Source organism: Antrostomus carolinensis, unplaced genomic scaffold, assembly GCF_000700745.2.
Source record: "Antrostomus carolinensis isolate BGI_N321 unplaced genomic scaffold, ASM70074v2 scaffold8188, whole genome shotgun sequence".
Taxonomy (NCBI): Eukaryota; Metazoa; Chordata; class Aves; order Caprimulgiformes; family Caprimulgidae; genus Antrostomus; species Antrostomus carolinensis.
The window spans coordinates 2251-20602 of NW_010334932.1; the positions used below are offsets into that span (position 1 = coordinate 2251).

The window sequence follows — 18352 nt, forward strand, 5'->3', positions numbered from 1 at the left end:
TTCCCCTGCACAATACACAAGGCTCTTCTGACAGGCAGATCAAATCTCCAGCGATAAACTGCTAGGCATGCAAGGACCAGAAACATTCATGGAGGGAACCAAGATCAAGTTGACATTTACTTACTGCCAATTATGCCAACTGCTAACAGGGAGACGAGTTTGGGAGACAAACAGGGTCCAGCATGGAGACCAAGTCTGCAGTCCGCCTTCATTCCTAGTCCGTCAGTCCCACCCTGCCTGTCCTGAGAATGCACTTCCCGAGGAGGCCCCGCACTACCTGGAAGCGAAGGGAAACTCACTACATTTTTGCTTTCCACAGCTATTTTCCCAACTAGCAGCCAGTGTTTTCATGGCCTGGATTCTTTACCTAGGACTATTATAACTGCTAAAAAAGCATTAATTTTACATGACTACAGAAGCCAGCTAAACATCACCCAACTTCATACAAGTTAGGAAAGAAAAGAGCACAAGGAGGGTTTGATAGCCTAGAAGGGAAAGGGCAGACACTTCTATAAAAAGACTTCATGTTAATAAAATGTAATCCAAGACTCTGATTGATGGCCAGCCTCACCTTCATTGGCATTGCACTCTGTACCTGCTAGGTTCTCTTCTTCCTCACCTGCACAGGCATCACTAGGTTCAGGTTCAGAATTCACATGATGATCGTTTCCAACTGTCTTTGCTATTTCCTCCTGGACTGGTTTGCCATCTTCAAAAACTATCACAAAGTTGCAAAGGAGGAAACAAGAAAGAGAAATCATTAAAAAGAGAAAAGGGAGCAGAAATCATCCAGCTATGTCAGCTTGGTCTAAAATTTGAAATGTTAGGGCAGACCCAATTGGAGCCACATAAATCTTCACCAGCAATAATTTTTTTAAGTAGAATAAAATCAAATGGACACAACCATCAAAAATCCAAGTGAGAATTCATGCAGGAGCATCTACTGAAACACAGAGCAGCAATCTTCCACAGCACTTTCACAAAAGTGAGATTGCTTTTGTCAGGCAGTCTGAGGGGCGTTCAACATACAAGCAACAACCTGATTTTATAGACATAATGTTATTGTTTTTTAAACAAAAAAAATCCTGTGTTAAGCTCCTAACTACAGTTCTGATGATTCCTCAGTTCCCCAAACTGACATAAGTGACTGTAGACCTATGCTTATCTATAAATAAGTGGGGAAGTATTTTCTGCTCTGCAAACTCAATGATTGTGATGCTTCACAGTCAAGTCATACATCTGACAGGACTGTTAAGATCGTGCTATCAGTTCTATTTTTGCTTTATGATCTGCAGGATGATTACGTGAATGGCTTTCAAGCTAGTAATACTAAACAACTTCTTCATGAGCAGTATTCCAGCTACATACACAGGCCAATCCTTCCAGTATCTCCTCTGAGAGCTCTTGCCTCCAGCAACCCAGGCTTCTCCTTCAAGCACCATCAATTTTCTATACCTTTCCTGTTCTGTTGCAGTTATTGGCTCAGTCTTTTACACAAAGAGCTTGCTAGTGTGCCATGATTGACAGCATAAAGTAAAATCATGCACTTGGTTTTGCTGCCAAATGGCCTCTAACGCCAGCACACTGTGTCCATTTGGAACCACAGACCTTCAGGTGCATCCCTGAAACAGCTGCCCACTTCTGCCTGTGTGACTGTCAGTGTGAGACCTGATTAATTCTGTTGCAGCCTGGATGGAGCCACTGGGCATATGTTTCAGACTGCTCCTCTGAGCTTGGAATGATCAAGCCTTTGAGCTAAAGGGAGTAACTCAGGCAATCTCTTGTACCCAACACTTTTGCCAAGCATCACTTTCAGATCATAAAGGAGACAATCACATTTCTAGATCTTATTACTGTATGCGACATGAAGCAGCACACTGGTCAGCTTCATCTACACAGTGGAAGTGCTGCAGAAACACTTGTTCCAAGTTTCAGTTTCTAGACATCTGCAGACAAGGTCTGTAGAGGTGCCGTTCCCACTGGCTTGCCATGAGGAGAAGGCTAAAGACTGTCTCTCATGCCACAAGCTCCCACTCTTCCCAAATTCCTGCCTCTCTCTTGCCAATACAAGTTTTTCTACACTGTTGATTTTGTTTTCCTACTCGCCCTTGTGTATGTTATTTTTCTTCTTTTTTTCACTTTTGTTTTTATTTTTTCTACTTCTTGCTCCTGTGGTTCCTCCAACTTTACGCTTACATCCGTTCTTCCTACCCCATCAGTACCCTGTGCCCAGTGAGCTCTGAAGAGGAATGTGAGAAAATGTTTAGCCCATTTCAGCCCACAGCACAAAAGGCACTTTCTCAGCATGAACGCCTTTTTGCTTATACCACAGCTTCTAAAGGGCAGTGATGGTTCCACTCCTTGCTGTCACATCTCACCTGGGTGAAGCACTAACATCTGCTCTGCAAGGAACCATGGAAGTTTAGCAGGGAAGGTCCCAGGAGAGCATTTATCAGGGTCCTCCTGGGACCCAAGATCCTGACAAAGGTCTCTGTGCAATAGTGCACAACCTGCCCAAATCATTCAATGTTTCTGCTCTGCAGAGACAAGGAGCTTTCTGCTCCAGGACATCCCTTGTCTGCCTCACGCAGGGGTACAGGCAGCGCTTTCTTCCACTTGCTGAAATGCCAAGAGCTTTGCCAGGCATGGTGCACAGTTTAACTCTGCCTGATTACAGCCCTGAAGCCTCACTCGCTGGCAGCTCCCATTCTTTGCAGTTTACTGCCCACCTAACATTTGATAAAAGGGAATTGACAGTCTCTCAAAGCACAGAGCCCAGGGAAGGATGACAAACACTGCTCACAATAATTCTCTCTCCAGGGATCAGCAATATCTCCTTGTCACAAAGAGCACAGCAAGATCAGAAAACGCGCAGCAGGAGCCCATCCCAGGTGTTCCCATTCTTCTGACGGATCCTGTCACACCAGCAGTTGTGATCTGCCCAGACTCAGTCTGCAACTGAACAACCCCAGAGGAGCATTTGGCACCTTTTGCTTTCTTCAGCATATACAGTTTCCCCTGATAAATTAGTTCTGCACTGTTAATGACAGCAGTGGTTAGGAGAAATCCTGTCATGAGCAGAACACGATGGGTCTCATCAGGACAAAACCAAAACAGTGCCCGGCCACACCCTGATCCATGTAAGCACAGGCTGGATGGCTGATGAGAATGACCAGCCCTACAGAGAAGTGCATGTGAAAAAAATCAGGGAGGCCCAAGAACAGACTGAGAACCAGTTCTGCAGTCACAGTAAAGGACTGAGCTCCTTCAGCCCTTGGGGTATCTCTGGAGCTTTACCTTACCCACAAAGGTAAGGTTGAAACTGCAAGATGGCCATTTCATCAACAGTAAAAACAAGGACTCACACAACTAACTGATTTGCTCCTTGCCAACAAATCCGTGACAGAGTGAAGAAGAAGAACCCAAAAGAACCATGGATCAACTGACATAGTTTTCATCTTCATCTGCTGCACCAGGATTCACACAGCAATTTTTGGTGTTCTTTTTGAATCTAGTATTTTGACATTATAGAGTCCCACAATCAGGCATATAGATTCTCCTATAGGTAATAAATCACCTGTTGATTTTATAATAATTGCATAATATGTGAAACCAAACTACTGGAGCAAAAAAGAATAGTCAAAGCCTTACAAAGGAAACACTAGAGAATAAACACTAAGCCAAGGTTACATCCTGGCTGGCTATTTGGCTCACAGCAGCACAGAGTATTCTGGTAGCTTGGAAATAGTCCAGCAGCTGCGTTCCCTGTGCTGCACCAGGACTTGGTATAAAGGCAAATACAGCAACACCCGCATGCACCAGTCACTCACAGCTGTGCAGAGGGTCTGTACTCACCACCTCCTTCATCACTCTGAGGAGACTCTTCATTGCTATCCTCCATTTCTGTCGTATTGCTTTCCAAAGGCACCAGAAGACTTTCCTCCCCATCATCCCTCCTGGTACTTGCATTTTTCTCCCCATCTTCCCCTACGTTACTTTCTACTGACCCAGCCTGTTTGAGTTCCCCATTAACTTCAGGACTTTGATGCTGTATTGCCATTATATTTTCATGATGAATTTCAGTATCTTCCCTTGCTGCTAGATCTTCTGGTTTTGCCTTTTCTGCTTCATCTATTCCTTCCTTTTCCAGTGCAAAAGTTTCCTGATTTTCCTCCATTCGGAGCAGTTCATTCTCCCCGTTCTCATTTCCACATTGTGCCTGTGCTGCAGTATCAGATGCCCTTTTGATATTATACTCCTCTTTACCCTTGACATCGTCTTTCCTCGTTTCAGTGTGAGAGTCATCTTCACTGCTATACTGAGTACTGATGGATGAGAGAGACTGTGCAGGCCTCCTGTCTAGAAACAGCAAACATAATTTTGTTTTAGTATTTGTCACTAAAACATCTGCATTCACTGGCCAGTAGTTCCCTTTGCTATGCACAAAGGGACAAACACTCATCTGATACCAATCTCTGAATTGCACCATCTGAGGATCTCATGACAAAATTCCAATAAGTGTAATAGAAGAACATTGTCCAGATGTATCAAAGTGTTAAAATCAAAGCCATTTAATATAATTTTTTCTGACAATGAAAAGAACCAGATTAGCTCCATCAATCAAACAGAAATAAACCTCCAAAAGCACCTCTAAATATGACTCAGACAAGTTTTAGAATAGTTTCTTGAGCTCCATTTGATAAAAGATTTCAACCATAGCAACAGTCAATTAGTGTACCCCTGTTATCTTGGTGAATGTGATTAAGATCTCAAAAATCACGTGTAAACCATTCTAGCTGAACTGGAGGTGAAGTTCACTGTCTCCTCTAAAAAACACACACCTCCTCTCTTCAACTCTTCTGTTTAGTGGTGGGAAAACAAAGTAGAAAGATTTCATTACAAAGGAGAAAATATTAAAAATCACCAAATAGGAAAAAGGAATAAAAAATCACAAGCAATTTGTGTTCAATATACCAATGCCTAGAGCAGTTAACAAAAACAGTGCAAAAATTTATCATTTTCCTTAAAGGATTAAAAAAAAATCTGGATAAAACTAGATGAGGACTCCAATGCCATCAGGAAAACAGTCAATAGACATCCGGAGGATGACAAACCCTTCCTACAAGAAATTTCCTATTCCTGCAGAAGGAAATGCCCCGCGCCAGTTTGGGTTCCACTGTTCACTGCCTGCAAACACATCCTGCGCAAGCGCAAAGGAGTAGATACCAACTGGTTTCTGAATGTTTCTACCACCCTGAGCATAGAAATCTCTTTGAAGATTAATCACTGCAGCCAGAACAAAAAGATCATCCTGACCTTCAAACTTAAATGCAAAGTTCCCAGAAATCCAAAATTCCAGTGATCTGAAATGTCACCCAAAGGTAGCAGTAACCTTAAAACATCCTTATCTAATGTTACAGTCTACTGCTTACTAGTGCTAACTAAGGACTGCAGAGCTCCTCAGGCTTCCTGCCCCGAGAAGACAAATGCTGGCAGCACCATTCCTCTTGTTGACAGTCACTTACACCTACGGGGAGCAGTCAGAGAGAGCTCAGGGCACAGAACAGATGCATTCACAATATAACCAACGATCACAAAAAAGGCTTTTCCACGGGTATCCCTAGCTCCTACTCCGTGCCTCTTTCATTATTTATTGTACTTACGTATTTAGACTTCTAAAAGCCCCTCTAGGTCCCCATCTGGTGTTTGGGTAACCACTCCTTACACCAAATGTCAAATTAGAATATTACCTGTCTCTTCCTTGCATCCTCAGCAAACACAACAGGGAAAATGAAGTTAAGCCAACTCCTCTGCCCCCTTTCTCCAAAAGTCACAGAGAAAAGGTTAAGAAGTCACAGCCCATGTGGGCCAAAGGGAAAACTGACTCCAAGTTGTGAGATTCTCAAGAAGCACCTTTGAAAACAGCTTCTCCTGTTTCCAGGGAGGAAATGCTGCTCAGCACCAGACGCCCACAGCCCACTGCTGATTGCCAGGTGAGATGCAAGTGATAACTGATGAACACTGTATTGGTGCGCTGATGTAAAAGAGAGAAGCAGCAAAGCAGGCTGCTAAGAAAGAAGATTAAACCTGTCTTCTTTAAAACCACAGAAAATGGAAATGATTTAAATGCATGTCCTGAGCTACTGCTGTAAAGGAGACCAAAGCCACAGCAAATACAAATTGAAAACCATGGGCAGTGCCTGCCAGCTGATGGAAAGGAGCCCTGCCAAGATGCCTCGCTGTATTACGCTATCAGTTGCTGATGATAAATGTCTGCATTTAAAGATTGGTGGCTTCCCAACAGCCTTTTCTCCTCATCATAGAAAAATTTATATTGAATTAGTGAGTTTTGGTGCATGCAGCAGTATACATCCCAGTACAGATAAAGGTGAATAAGGGTGTCCCTTGTCCAAGGCCTTAATGCCCAGGTAGCCAGGAAAGCCCTCAGTGACCTGCTCCTTCCCAGCTGTGCACACCTGTGCATCCACATGCTTTCGCCTGATCACCACACACTGCCAGAGCTTGAAAAGCAGCGGAATGAAGTAATGAAAAAGTTCATAATGCCATACACTAACAAGCAGAGAAGAATGTGTAATTGTACTGATTATTCATGAATCACAATTTCTGATTATCACAAAAAAAACCCAAAAAAATAAGATTCTTTTTGACCACTGCAATGGTTTTATAACACAAAGATGTTTCAAACCTGATTTGAATTTCTGTTGGATTTTATGCTTTCTATAAAAAGACTGGATCTTTCTTGCAGCTGCATCCTTTTCACAAACAGCTGCATTACCTTTGTTTAATTCACCTAGAAACACAAATGTGAAAGTAATGTTTCCATTTAACTTCATAAACAGTTTGCACAATAGGACTGTCAAATGTAAGGAAGAGAAAGTAATTAATTTTAAAACAGCAGTAAATGGAGAAATCCTGGTATGTTATGACAAGCAAGAGGCACATAAGTTAGCTCAAGACCTAACAGAACCATAGAGGAGACATGTTAGAGAGGAATAAAACACGATGCCAGAAGGAAGAGGCAGTTCACTTTTGGCTTATTCACCACGTGGTGGATGGAATTCTATCATTTGTCTAATAAATGAGAAATTGCCTGCAAGTTTTCTGTGGGATTATTTAGGAAGATGCACAGCTTGGACTGCAAGAAGGCAGTTAAAACACGAGACATTAAAAGTGCTGTTCCAAAACACTGAATGACAAAATGCTACTCAGTCTACAAAAATTTATTCCAGAACAGTTTAATCTTTCTAAATTAATAATAATAAAGGTCTTGGACATTTCAGTGCACACTTTTGGACCTACATTTGGGTCAAGAACCACAGACTATCTCACTGACTCAGCCTCTTACTCATTCCAGCCAGAGCTGAACAAGGACTCTCACCAACTGCCTGACCACATGGAAGGGACCGCTGAGCAGACAGCGTGTCCCTCTGAGCCAGCACAGAGCCAGTGATGTACCAGGGGACAACGGTGAGGTTCTCATCACTCAGGGCCATCACAGACAGCACTTGGAAAGGACAAGGTGGTATGGTGGGTTTCTGGGTGACTTTTCAGGTAAAAGCACATATCCTCAGCAGGGGGACACGGTCACAGCTTCTCAGGTGTCGGTGACCACTGACATGAAGTGCTGATCTGCCCCAGGCATTTAGAGCTCATTTGCTGACCGGTTCCATCTCCATTTCTGGAGCTAAATAGTTCAGCAATGTCTGCTGTGAGCTGGCACACACTTATACTGCCAGTGGGTTTGGCTGTATTTCAGTGACAGATGGGAAAATTAATAAGAACAGATAAAATAGCTAACTTTCACCAATTCAGTAGGAATTGCGTGGTTTTTCCTGTGCAGACTCAACATACATACTGGACATGCACAAAATGTAAAAAATGCATCAGGTCAACTTCTCTAAGCCTCATTAAGAAAAAAACTGACCTTGTTTATCATCGTCTGAGTCACTGTCAGAATATCCATCACTGTCACCTTCCTCGCTGTCAGAGGCCTGCAGTGCCTTCTGTGATGAGCTTTTACTCTCCTTTTCATAGTCTAAATTATGTTTTTTATCATCTGAGGATGACTCTGACATTCCATTCATTTGATCACCAGTCTGTCCCTCTTCATTAACTTCTTCATCTGCTTCAAAATCTTCATCATACTCTAAAATTAAAGAATCATACTGTGAGACAGGAAACAGAATTCACAACTAATAAAGTTCTTTTTAAGCAGACAGAGGTTAACTTCATTAAACTCCTTTTGCCTTTGCATTTGCTCAGTCTTTTTAAAGCCATCAGAGAATCTAAGACCACAGATAAGAATCATAAGAGCACATTATCATAAAAAAGCATCATGTTCTTCATAGATAGAGCAGCAAAAATGCAATAAAGCTACTCAATCATGCATCAAGTACAATCAATATATTAAAAACAAAACAAACAAAATCGTTAGCCACTGAAAGGACTGGAAAAATTTAGAGTTAAGCAAACTCAGAAATAAAATGCAAGACAGTTTCATTAGTTTTCTTTTGATGAAAGAAAAATACAAGCAATAGAAAAAACTGGAGAAAGGTAATAATAGTGTAGCACAAAGTAAGATAAATGTTGATTGACATGGTTAATTAGCAAAAAAGTGGCTTACTAACTCAATTAATTAATTAAATCCAGCCAAAGGGTGCTGCAGAGGAACATTCTGTTATCACAGGCTTCCAAGATGCTCATTCAGGTCCCAGGTGACCTCGTACAAACGAAGCTCACGGCAGAATTACCATTCTTACATCAACATGATCTGGATTTCATCCCAGGCTACTAGCCTGACAAGATATAACATCTGATAGATAACTCTGCTCAGATCCATAGGTGAAGACTGCCTTCATGCATATGCATTAAAGAATCCTTCCTTTCCAGCCAAGGCCCCAGCACACAGGGTGATGTCAGTGATTTCCATTTAAATGCGGTAATTCCGCTGCCACCACCAGCTCACTGCACATGCAGCAGAGAGGCAGCAAACCTAAATTGTGAGGGAGAGCTGTCACTGCTGACACACCAGCCGTCCCTCCTGGCCATCATTTCTCACCTTTCAGATTTTGTTGCTCACCTCTCTCTCTTTCCATCAGTGCTTCTTAAGTAATGAAGTGACAGAATGCCAAGGATAGAAATGAAGAGTTCCTGATGCAGAACCAATTAGGCAAATAAACAATTACCCAGACAATGAGAATTAAGGGAATAAGGAGATTTCTTTTCTGCATTAAAAATCATTTGAGATTCCAACAGCGTTGTTGGAAGTGAGGCCTCCTTAGGTAACTGTCAGAAAGGTGCCCACCTCTTGGAAGGAAAAAGGCTTGATTAATCACAAACACACATCCATGGGGACTAACAAAGAAGCTGAGCAGTAGCACTGCAGAATTATGAAAGTAAAAATAGGAACAGGAAGTAGCAATTAAAATCTCTCTCTAAATTTGACTTTTTCCAAAAAAGGCTGAATAAGAAGGAGGGAGTGAAGGCAGAGGCTGAGCTCACTGTCCCTTCCCGCAGGGCAGGCACAGGCGTCAGCAGCCTGATGGCAACAGGGACTGGCCTTGGGTGGAACTGGGAACATGGCATGTTCTGAGCACACGGCTGGAGCTGCCATGCATCATTTTTATACCACAAATATTATCTTTGACTGCCACAAGAAACAAGCCTTGGGCAACATTTTAGCAAGAGTAGCCTCTCTCTGGTCTTTCTTTTAAAATCTCCATCAACAGAGACGAGATGGGACTCAAGCACAAGGGGCAAGGTCAGCCAGCTACAGCAGGCAACAGGAGCATTCAGTAAAGGGAAAGGACAACAGCCCCAGCGGGGTGGGAGCAGAGAAGGCAAGAAAGGTGAGCAAGAAAGGTGGTAGACCTGGAGCAGAGGGAACAAATGCTCAGAGAAGGGAGGAAGCTGGAGGCTTGGGCAGGTGTCAGGTGAGTGGTGCCTGGGGCAGCGTGGTGGAGAAGGGACTGGAAAGAGCCTCAGGTGAACAAAGCATTGCACTCCCACCGGCACCAGAGAGGAGAAAAGAACAAAAGAGTTCATCTGGTGCTAAATCTTCCTGATTTGGCTGCTGTGTTCTCTTACCTCCTCCCCTCCCATCTGCAGCCAGCATTCAGCCTCCTCCCCTTCACAGTCCATCCCTCCTTCCCATCCATCTCCCATGAGGAGGCTTTTCCACCTCCTGACTCTATGGCCACCATCTTCTCACCATTCTCCTTCTGCTGATGTCCTTTCTCCCTTATGAGCTCACCTCAGACTGACACCCAGTCCCATTTCTCCTTTTTGTTCTACCTGTCCTCCACCTGCTGCCATTCTCCTTCTTCACTGTGCCTCACGTTCCTTCTGCTTTCCCACCTACCTCAGGCTCCTGTTTCAGCCTCTCAGACCTTTCTTACTCACTTTCTTGGCTCTTGCAAAACCCTCTCATCCTGTTGCTTGGTTGAAGGGAGCCCCCACTAATTTTATTGCCCAGACACAGGCATCACCACGTTTCTCACACATGAGGTGTCCTAAGAGAGGATACTCCAGGTGAAGTTGGAAGCCCACAGTCCCACACCTTCTCCAGAGTCACCCTCTCCCATTTTTCGTCCCCTGCTTGTGTTTTGGAATATTGTACCATTTTTACTGGTGTCTTCCTGACTATCTTCACTCTCACGATCAGATAGTTTTTTCCTTTCTTCTTTTCTGTAGTCCCGTCCAGTCTCCATTTTGTCCTCAATAGCTTCCACACTCACTTCATGACTTGGTAAGATGACTAACACTGACTCTTTGCTTGATTTCTGCTCAACACTGCTTTTGTTTGGCTCACGCTGCACTCCATCTCTCCAGGAGCCCACATGCTTTTCCTCATGGTCTTCCATCTTTCTCTTGGGAGGGGATGGCTTTTTGTCCAGACCCATTGCAATAATGCACCTATAAAAAAACCAAGGAGAACCGGAAAGTATGACATTTTTCTTTCTGTGAACAATGGAAGGGCAGCAGACATAATAAGCTATTTAGCTCATGATCAGCAGTAAAACCAGGTACCTATCTGCCTCTGCATTGCTACTCAGACAGCAAGGTTACTAATAATGCCTTACTTGGAGAAGCACCCTAAAATCCCCAAATGCTCCACAAACACAGGTGCTTTTCCTCCTTGAAGGAGGGTAACGCTGTCTGCACTTAAAGGTGACAATTGAAGTATAAACAGATTAAAACCAAAATCATCATGTGTCAATTAATTTCAAGCTACACCAAGTACGACCTGTGAAGATATAATCACTGAGAAAGGCAGACAAGCTCCAAGTCAGAGGTGTGCTTGATCCAGCTCCTGCTGTAACACCCAGTGAAGTGATAACTCAGGTTTTGTGGATAAGACTTTTTTTTTTTTTAATTTATCCCCTAGGTCTAATAACTGCAGGGGAAGAGGGATATTGTATTTGAATTAATTCCAATTTCTGTTCTGTTTTTCCTACCTAACAGAAACTTACACAGTTGGAAAAGAAAGCATTTTTAATGACTTGTTGAGACTGTTCCTCTTGCATAAAATGGAGTGACAGCCCCTCTCTGTTGCAGTGGGGAGGCTCATGTAAGAGACCAGAGGTCCTACTCCCTATTAACATTAACTGCAGACATGAAGAGCCACCCTACACTGCCCATGAGTGTCAGGACATTGTGCTGCACATAGTACATTGATTCAAATCTGTAAGCAGGGAATGAAACTGAAACTGGAACTTTCACTTTAGCTAAACACAAGTCTCTCTGGAAAACCGTATTTTCTTCACAGATAGCTATGTCTTAAAAATCTTTCCTCCACCAAAACTGCTTTTTTATGTAAGGCTTGATTGCAATTCCCCTCACGTTCCAGCTGTTTACAAACTAAAGTGAAATATCCTACCATCGTTCAGTCTAGAAACCCATTAGTTTTGCAGGCATAAAATGTAAATGTACCGATTTCTGAAAAGAGCCTTGCCCGTTAATTATTTGTTCATGATATTTTTTTTCATGGACCTTTGAGATACTGAAGCACTTCTACTGTACAGAAATGCTGGACCTAGGCCAGCAGAAAACTCTCTGTGCAACGATCACAGTATTGGTGTAGAAATCACTGCGGCATCACCTCTTTGTGAAGCAAAACCTTAATCCATCGGGGAAAATCAACTGGGACCTTTACTGAGAATCAGAGCGGGTATTTAACGTGCGGCTGTGGTGTCATACTCAAAACAGGAAACAAATACAACTGCATTTGACCTGCATGAGATGTGAAAATAGTTGTCATTTATGGGGAGAATCTAGTTAATGGAGATGGTTTTTAGTCACCAGAAAAGGCTGGCTGGACTGACAAGAGACAGGAAACCAGAGACATCACTGAGATGAGGGGAAGATGGACAGAAGGTGGGGGTGACTCAGGAAGAACTTAACCAATTTCTGGAGACTATATGTTAATTCAGAAAATTCACTTCAAATCTTTCTAGATATCACACAAAAACTGAGATTTGGACATTTCCTAAACTCTATACCTGTAGCAAGGAGATGCTCCCTCCACACTGAGAAACCCAAAGTATCCACGTCTGCCTCCCAGCCTGGAACGCTTCTGATGTTTGTACTCGCAGCAACAGCTCAGCCTGTCCACTTGCATCCCATTGAGAAAAAAGGTGAGGCTGAATGGGAAACCATGGTGCCTCTTTGAGACGAACTGAAAGGTCTCTGTAACCACAGCAAGGAAAGGGATCAAATAAAAAGGTTAAGATTTATTGCCATCCTATTGCAACTGCTGTATCTCATCTGCATCACCACCAAGGCCCCCAGCCCTCTGAGGTCAGGTACCTTGGCTCTCGGCTGTATTAATTACTTGGCAAAACTCCACCTCCTCCAGCTGAGCTGCTGAAAGATGCATTCTGTGGTGTACTAAGAAGTGTGTGACCAGCAGGTCGAGGGAAGTTCTCCTCCCCCTCTACTCTGCTCTGGTGAGGCCACATCTGGAGTATTGTGTCCAGTTCTGAGTCCCCCACTTAAAAAGCTGGGAACTTCTGGAGAGAGTCCTGCAGAGACTACAAAGATGATGAGGGGCTGGAGCATCTCTCTGATGAGGAAAGACTGAGAGACCTGGGGCTGTTCAGCCTGGAGAAGAGCAGACTGAGAGGGGACCTCATCAGTGCTTATCAATATCTAAAGGGCGGGTGTCGAGAGGATGGGGCCAGACTCTGCTCAGCGGTGGCCAGTGACAGGACAAGGGGCAACGGGCACAAGGTGGGACACAGGAGGTTCCACTGAAACATGAGGAAAAACTTCTTTGCTGTGAAGGTTCCAGAGCCCTGGGACAGGCTGCCCAGAGAGGGTGTGGAGTCTCCTTCTCTGGAGAGATTCCAAACCCACCTGGATGCAGCCCTGTGCCACCTGCTCGAGGTGACCCTGCTCTGGCAGGGGGGTTGGACTGGATGATCTCCAGAGGTCCCTTCCAATCCCCACCGTGATTCTGTGACTCTGTGATGCTGTTCCTGGAGCCGTTTCAGGTTGCTCTGCAAGGGCACTGTTCGGCATCCAGGCTTTAAGGGTCCTGGGGCTGCTACCCAGTGCCGTGCGCAGGGGAAAGGGGTTGTGCTCCCTTAACCCACAAGTCAGAACATCCTTCCAAAGCAAAGTGAGCACCCACCAGCCGGGAGGAAGCCACACTGTACTCCGGCAGCTTCCCCAAGAGGTGTGAATGGGGCTCAGGACAACAGGAGCACAGACATAGGACACCTTCCACACAGCTGGGACACAACTGCCACCAACACCCTCACCAGCTCTGCGGGCACACCACCCATAACGCAGGCTGGAGTGCAGGGAGCTCCACACCACCTTCCACATCCAGTGAAAATGCAGACACTGTGGGTTCTGTGAGCTGGAATGGGGGTATGATCTGTGGAATCACTTTTCCTCATGACTGAAAATCTCCCAGCCATTCCCTCTTCCCAGTTTCCCAGAACACAATTTGCCTTTTACTGGTGTGATGGGATTGCACTCATGTAAAAGAGATGGGCTCCCACTGTGTACCTTTCCTTCTGGAATAATAAGCAACATGCTTTGATCTATTGCAGCAAGTCAGAAACAGATAACCCCTATTTAAGGACAGTTTACTGCTACAACTGCTCTATTAACCATACTTCTCTATACAAAATTAATCTAAGCTACAGTATTTTATTAAAACAGTTCTCTAAATTCATTCTACCATAATTTGCAAAAGTAATTGTAACCTCACTTTCAAGCATGAAACAGTAGATCCAGATTTAGTGCGAGGCAGATGGTATAAAAATCCCTGGATGCATATATCATATATCTTGAGTGAGCTCACATGAAACCATTTTGAGATCACATCAACATTTTAGGAAAAAAAGAAATGTTGCCAGAATCAATATGAATTCTTTGACTCTTTATCCTTACCTCCTTCCAACAGCTTGCCTTTGTACACACAAAGGTTTTCTCCTCCACAATGCTGCTGATAGACTTTGATTTCATCTCTGTAATCAGCATCACTGTGTGATAAACGCACACTTTTTCCTAGAAAGACCATGGTAACAAATGCGTTGCTGTGTAACGAGGGCTTAGGGAATCCTCCAGAATTCTGCAGAAAAAAAAATTAAAAAAAAAAAAATGCATTCAGCTTCCAACTCTAACAGAAGGTGAACAGAAAGATCATGTATGTGTGACATACACTTGAGGCTTCCAGTCTTTGAAGACAGGCCTTGAGCTGCTTAAATTGGAAAGTGTTTTGTAACATGCAGAAGGGCAGGAAAATATTTTGTATTGAACATACATCACATTGAACTGCCAAAAACTGCAGGGACCAGGTTTAATGACCCATATCGTCCCTCCCAATCCTGAGTTCCTACAATTTCCTTTACAGGAGTCAAAACTGTCTGGAGCTACAGTGCAACAGACACTCAAGGCATTTCCCATATCCTCTGAAGTTCTGGTACTAGATATGGTCAGAGACGGGATCAGATTGACTAAGATGGAAGGCTTTAAATGAGAGTTGCTATGTTTTTTCTGTTCAAGCACCTTTTATTCCACCAATTGATGAAAAACATAAAACGTTTCAACATATAGAGAGACAGGTGGCAGTTATGTATTTTAATAGTTATAAATTTTCTTTCTTTCAAAACTTCAGTGACTCTATGTAAACTAGGCATACTAGATGAATACATGAATGAGGAAGGCAATATACCTACAGAGAAACTGAGAAGTAGCCAGAGATAACTCACCGTTGTTAAAAGCTGCTCTAAGCCATTTGGTGCGGTGGTGGGACGGAACCGTCTGCCTCTGGACGTCCTGTTTCGAACTGTGTTTATGCTCCTGTCTCCCTTTTGCAGAGAGGGGGGTGGCACTGGTATCTCATAGTTGTTAATGACAGGGAGTTGATATGGGGATATACCAGTCACATATTCCACTGAATTCATAAGTCTTAACCCACTCCTCTCCCCCTGCAAAAACATTTTAACATTCTTTTAATTTAGTCCTCTTTCAGGATGAAACGCAGAGAACCAGGGCCCTGTGTCTGACAGTCCCACTCCAAAATACTCCAGTCCCACAGATCTCCTAACACAAAGCCAATTACGCAGTGTTTTTCTAGAACAGAAGACACGTCCAAGTCTCACCTGATCATGTTTGGCTACTCCAGAAAGCTCTCATTCCCTGACCCCGCTAGTGTGTCTTAGTAGCAAGAATGGTAAAAAAAAAAAAAAAAAGAAGAAATCAGTATTTTGCTACTTTGTGGCCATAGATGAAGATGAAAACTTGAAAGACTGTGTGAAAGTATTCCTGAGTTATAGATGTTAACCAAGGAGCTGTCTCCCTTTCTATATAATAGAAAAATCTATGTAGAGGCAGAAAATGTTGCATGCAGAGATATTTTATACTATGAAAGAGAAGTCACCATATTTTTCCTGGCTACAATCAAGAACTGGGCATTAGACTAGTAAGAAAATGTCTTGAAAATTAAGGGGAGGTTAAAAAGGGGAGTTAAATAAAAGTTGATAACCATTTGGTAGGCATGCTGCCTGCAGTATACAGTTCTGGGAACTACAGAACAAAAGCAGAATTATAAAGCTGTCCCTAAAATGCTATTTTTTTCAGAATTAAACATGGCCTCACCCGACTGGCAAACTGCTGATCATTTTCAAGCACGTTGCACTTTTGTTTAGAGCTTGAAGTCTTTGGTACAGACCCTACAGCAGCACAGCTGTGAAGCGGTGGGAGGCGGCGCGGGTGTTGCGTATTTCCTGGAGCTGTATTTGGTCGCCACGAACTCTAGAAAAGGAAAAAGCAAACAGCTACAAAATCTGTGTGTAGTTTTCAGTGCAGAGTAGCATCATAAAGAAAAAAAGTAGCAGTGATTAAGATATTTGGAAGTGATGAGCGATTCTCGGGTACCTTCAGGAAACCAAATTTTCCAGTCTGCCTCTGAAGAGCCAAACCCCTTCAGGCACCTCTAACTGAGCCTCCAAAAACTGCAGCATCCAAAATAACTCTTGGGCATAACTCAAGGTTTTGCTACTGTCTCTTCACAGTGCAGCCTTGAAGCAAACACAATGAACTCATAGAAACTGTTAAGTGTGCTGTGTTTTGGCGACTCCAGCACGTGGACACCAAGAGAACGAAAAACAAAAGCTTGCCTATTTTTGTTCAATACTCATCATTTTTCTGATATTTAATCTTTTCCTCAAATTCTCTTTAGAATATCATGTTAAAATGTTAAAGCCTAAAAACACTGTTTAACTGAGTTAACTCACCACCTTAGAACAGGCAGGCTCCTTGGACTGGTGTTGATGAGAAGGATGTCCACCGTTATAATCAATTACAGGTCCAGGTGCCCTCTGCATGGGATGGAGAGGAAGAAGTCTCTCTTCAGTCTGCACCAATTATCATTATTGAAATTAGAACCAGTTAAAATGGGACTATTTGACCCCTGACCTTACACTTTAGTATCACTACATTTGAAGAGTATATTAACATTCCCTCTCTGCCTGCTAACAGAAAGTCAGAGCTTTATGAGCCAGAGCTGCAAAGCATGGCCTTCTGGAACGAGCTTTAGTCTTACCATGCCCCTTCAACTCTGTTTTCTAAAAGGCCTCCACTGCTTGAAGGGTTTTACAACATCTGTAAACCCATCTACAGCCAAAGCATTCACTGATAATATTTAATGTACTGATACTGGCCTGACCTTGGGTGATAAGGCCAATAAAAGGGAAAGATTAAAGCAGATTCATCAAGAGTAAAGTCACTTTTTGCTAAGTTCTGATGTGCCATTCCTGCAACATCAGCTTCTTGATTCTTGATTCAACATCTGTGATTCTTGAGATTTCTCTTTAGTGGTACAACCCTGCAAACAGGAAATGATGATGGAAGAGGCCCTAATCTGGAACAATCAAGGCAGTCAATGCCCAGATGAAGCACAGATGCCATAGATACATGTGCATGCTTGCAGGTCTGTATGCTTACATCATAGCACACAGAGCAGTGGGTGAAACTCACCAGTTGTGAGGGACTAGCTGCTTCTCTAGCCACTGAAGGATGGAGCCCATAACGATTTCTTGGACCAAGTGGTGGATGTGGGGAGAGCATAGAGCTAGCACCTTCCACTAGTCTTCTGGATTGTTCCACCTAAAAGAACAGAAATTTCCAACTCTGAGGTACTACGTACTCTTAACAGTAATGTTTGAGCTTGCCTTCCATCTGTCGTTCACTGGTCAGCTATGAGGATGAAATTGCCTAGACCCAATGGAACATCTGGCTAAGGAAGGAAAGGAAATCAAGGGAAGAACAAGAGAGGGATGAGGGAAAAGACTTGTTCCCATCTCTGATTCATTGCCTCTAAGCCCTCTCCAGCTGCAGATCCCCCCAAATTCAATTAATCCACCTGTTTCTGTGTATCTCCCAATTCTTGGTTTGGTTGAAGGTCTCTTTCTTTTTTAAATTTTAGTGCATCTGCCACTTCCTTGTTCTGAGTGCTGCCCCTCCCCACCTTTTCTTCTCAAAATCTCTGCTCTGGGCTGCCTGCCCTTCTGGAAACAGATAGCTAAGTTTCTCATCCTCTCTTGCCCTGTCACTTGTCTCCTTTCCTTTTAGATTAGCTACTCAGTCGAATTCACTGAATGTATGAGGAAAGAATTAAATTACACAGCTAATTCCAGCCAGGTTCCTGTGTCCTACTGTGGCATCACAGCAAAGATACAGATCACATATCTGCAGGCGTCTCCCTTATGCTTCTCACTGAAGGAAGTAGTTTTTGTTTACGTTCCAAAATTATCCAAGTCCAGAGTCCCTTGATGGGTGCCTTAGTCACTGCTCCCACTGTGGCAACTTCCTACCA

General features: G+C 43.4%; 1 protein-coding gene across 1 annotated transcript in view; it reads right to left on the reverse strand.

The window, feature by feature from the left end:
- Window positions 1–18352, reverse strand: part of ERICH3 (glutamate rich 3) — a gene marked incomplete at its 3' end in the record, with an annotated part of 25675 nt that overhangs the window by 2244 nt on the left and 5079 nt on the right. Inside the window, 9 exon segments of the mRNA XM_029086578.1 lie at window positions 3856–4359; window positions 7946–8167; window positions 10640–10935; window positions 12522–12708; window positions 14425–14605; window positions 15246–15464; window positions 16135–16290; window positions 16773–16856; window positions 17515–17643. Coding sequence (XP_028942411.1) covers window positions 3856–4359; window positions 7946–8167; window positions 10640–10935; window positions 12522–12708; window positions 14425–14605; window positions 15246–15464; window positions 16135–16290; window positions 16773–16856; window positions 17515–17643 — 1978 coding nt within the window.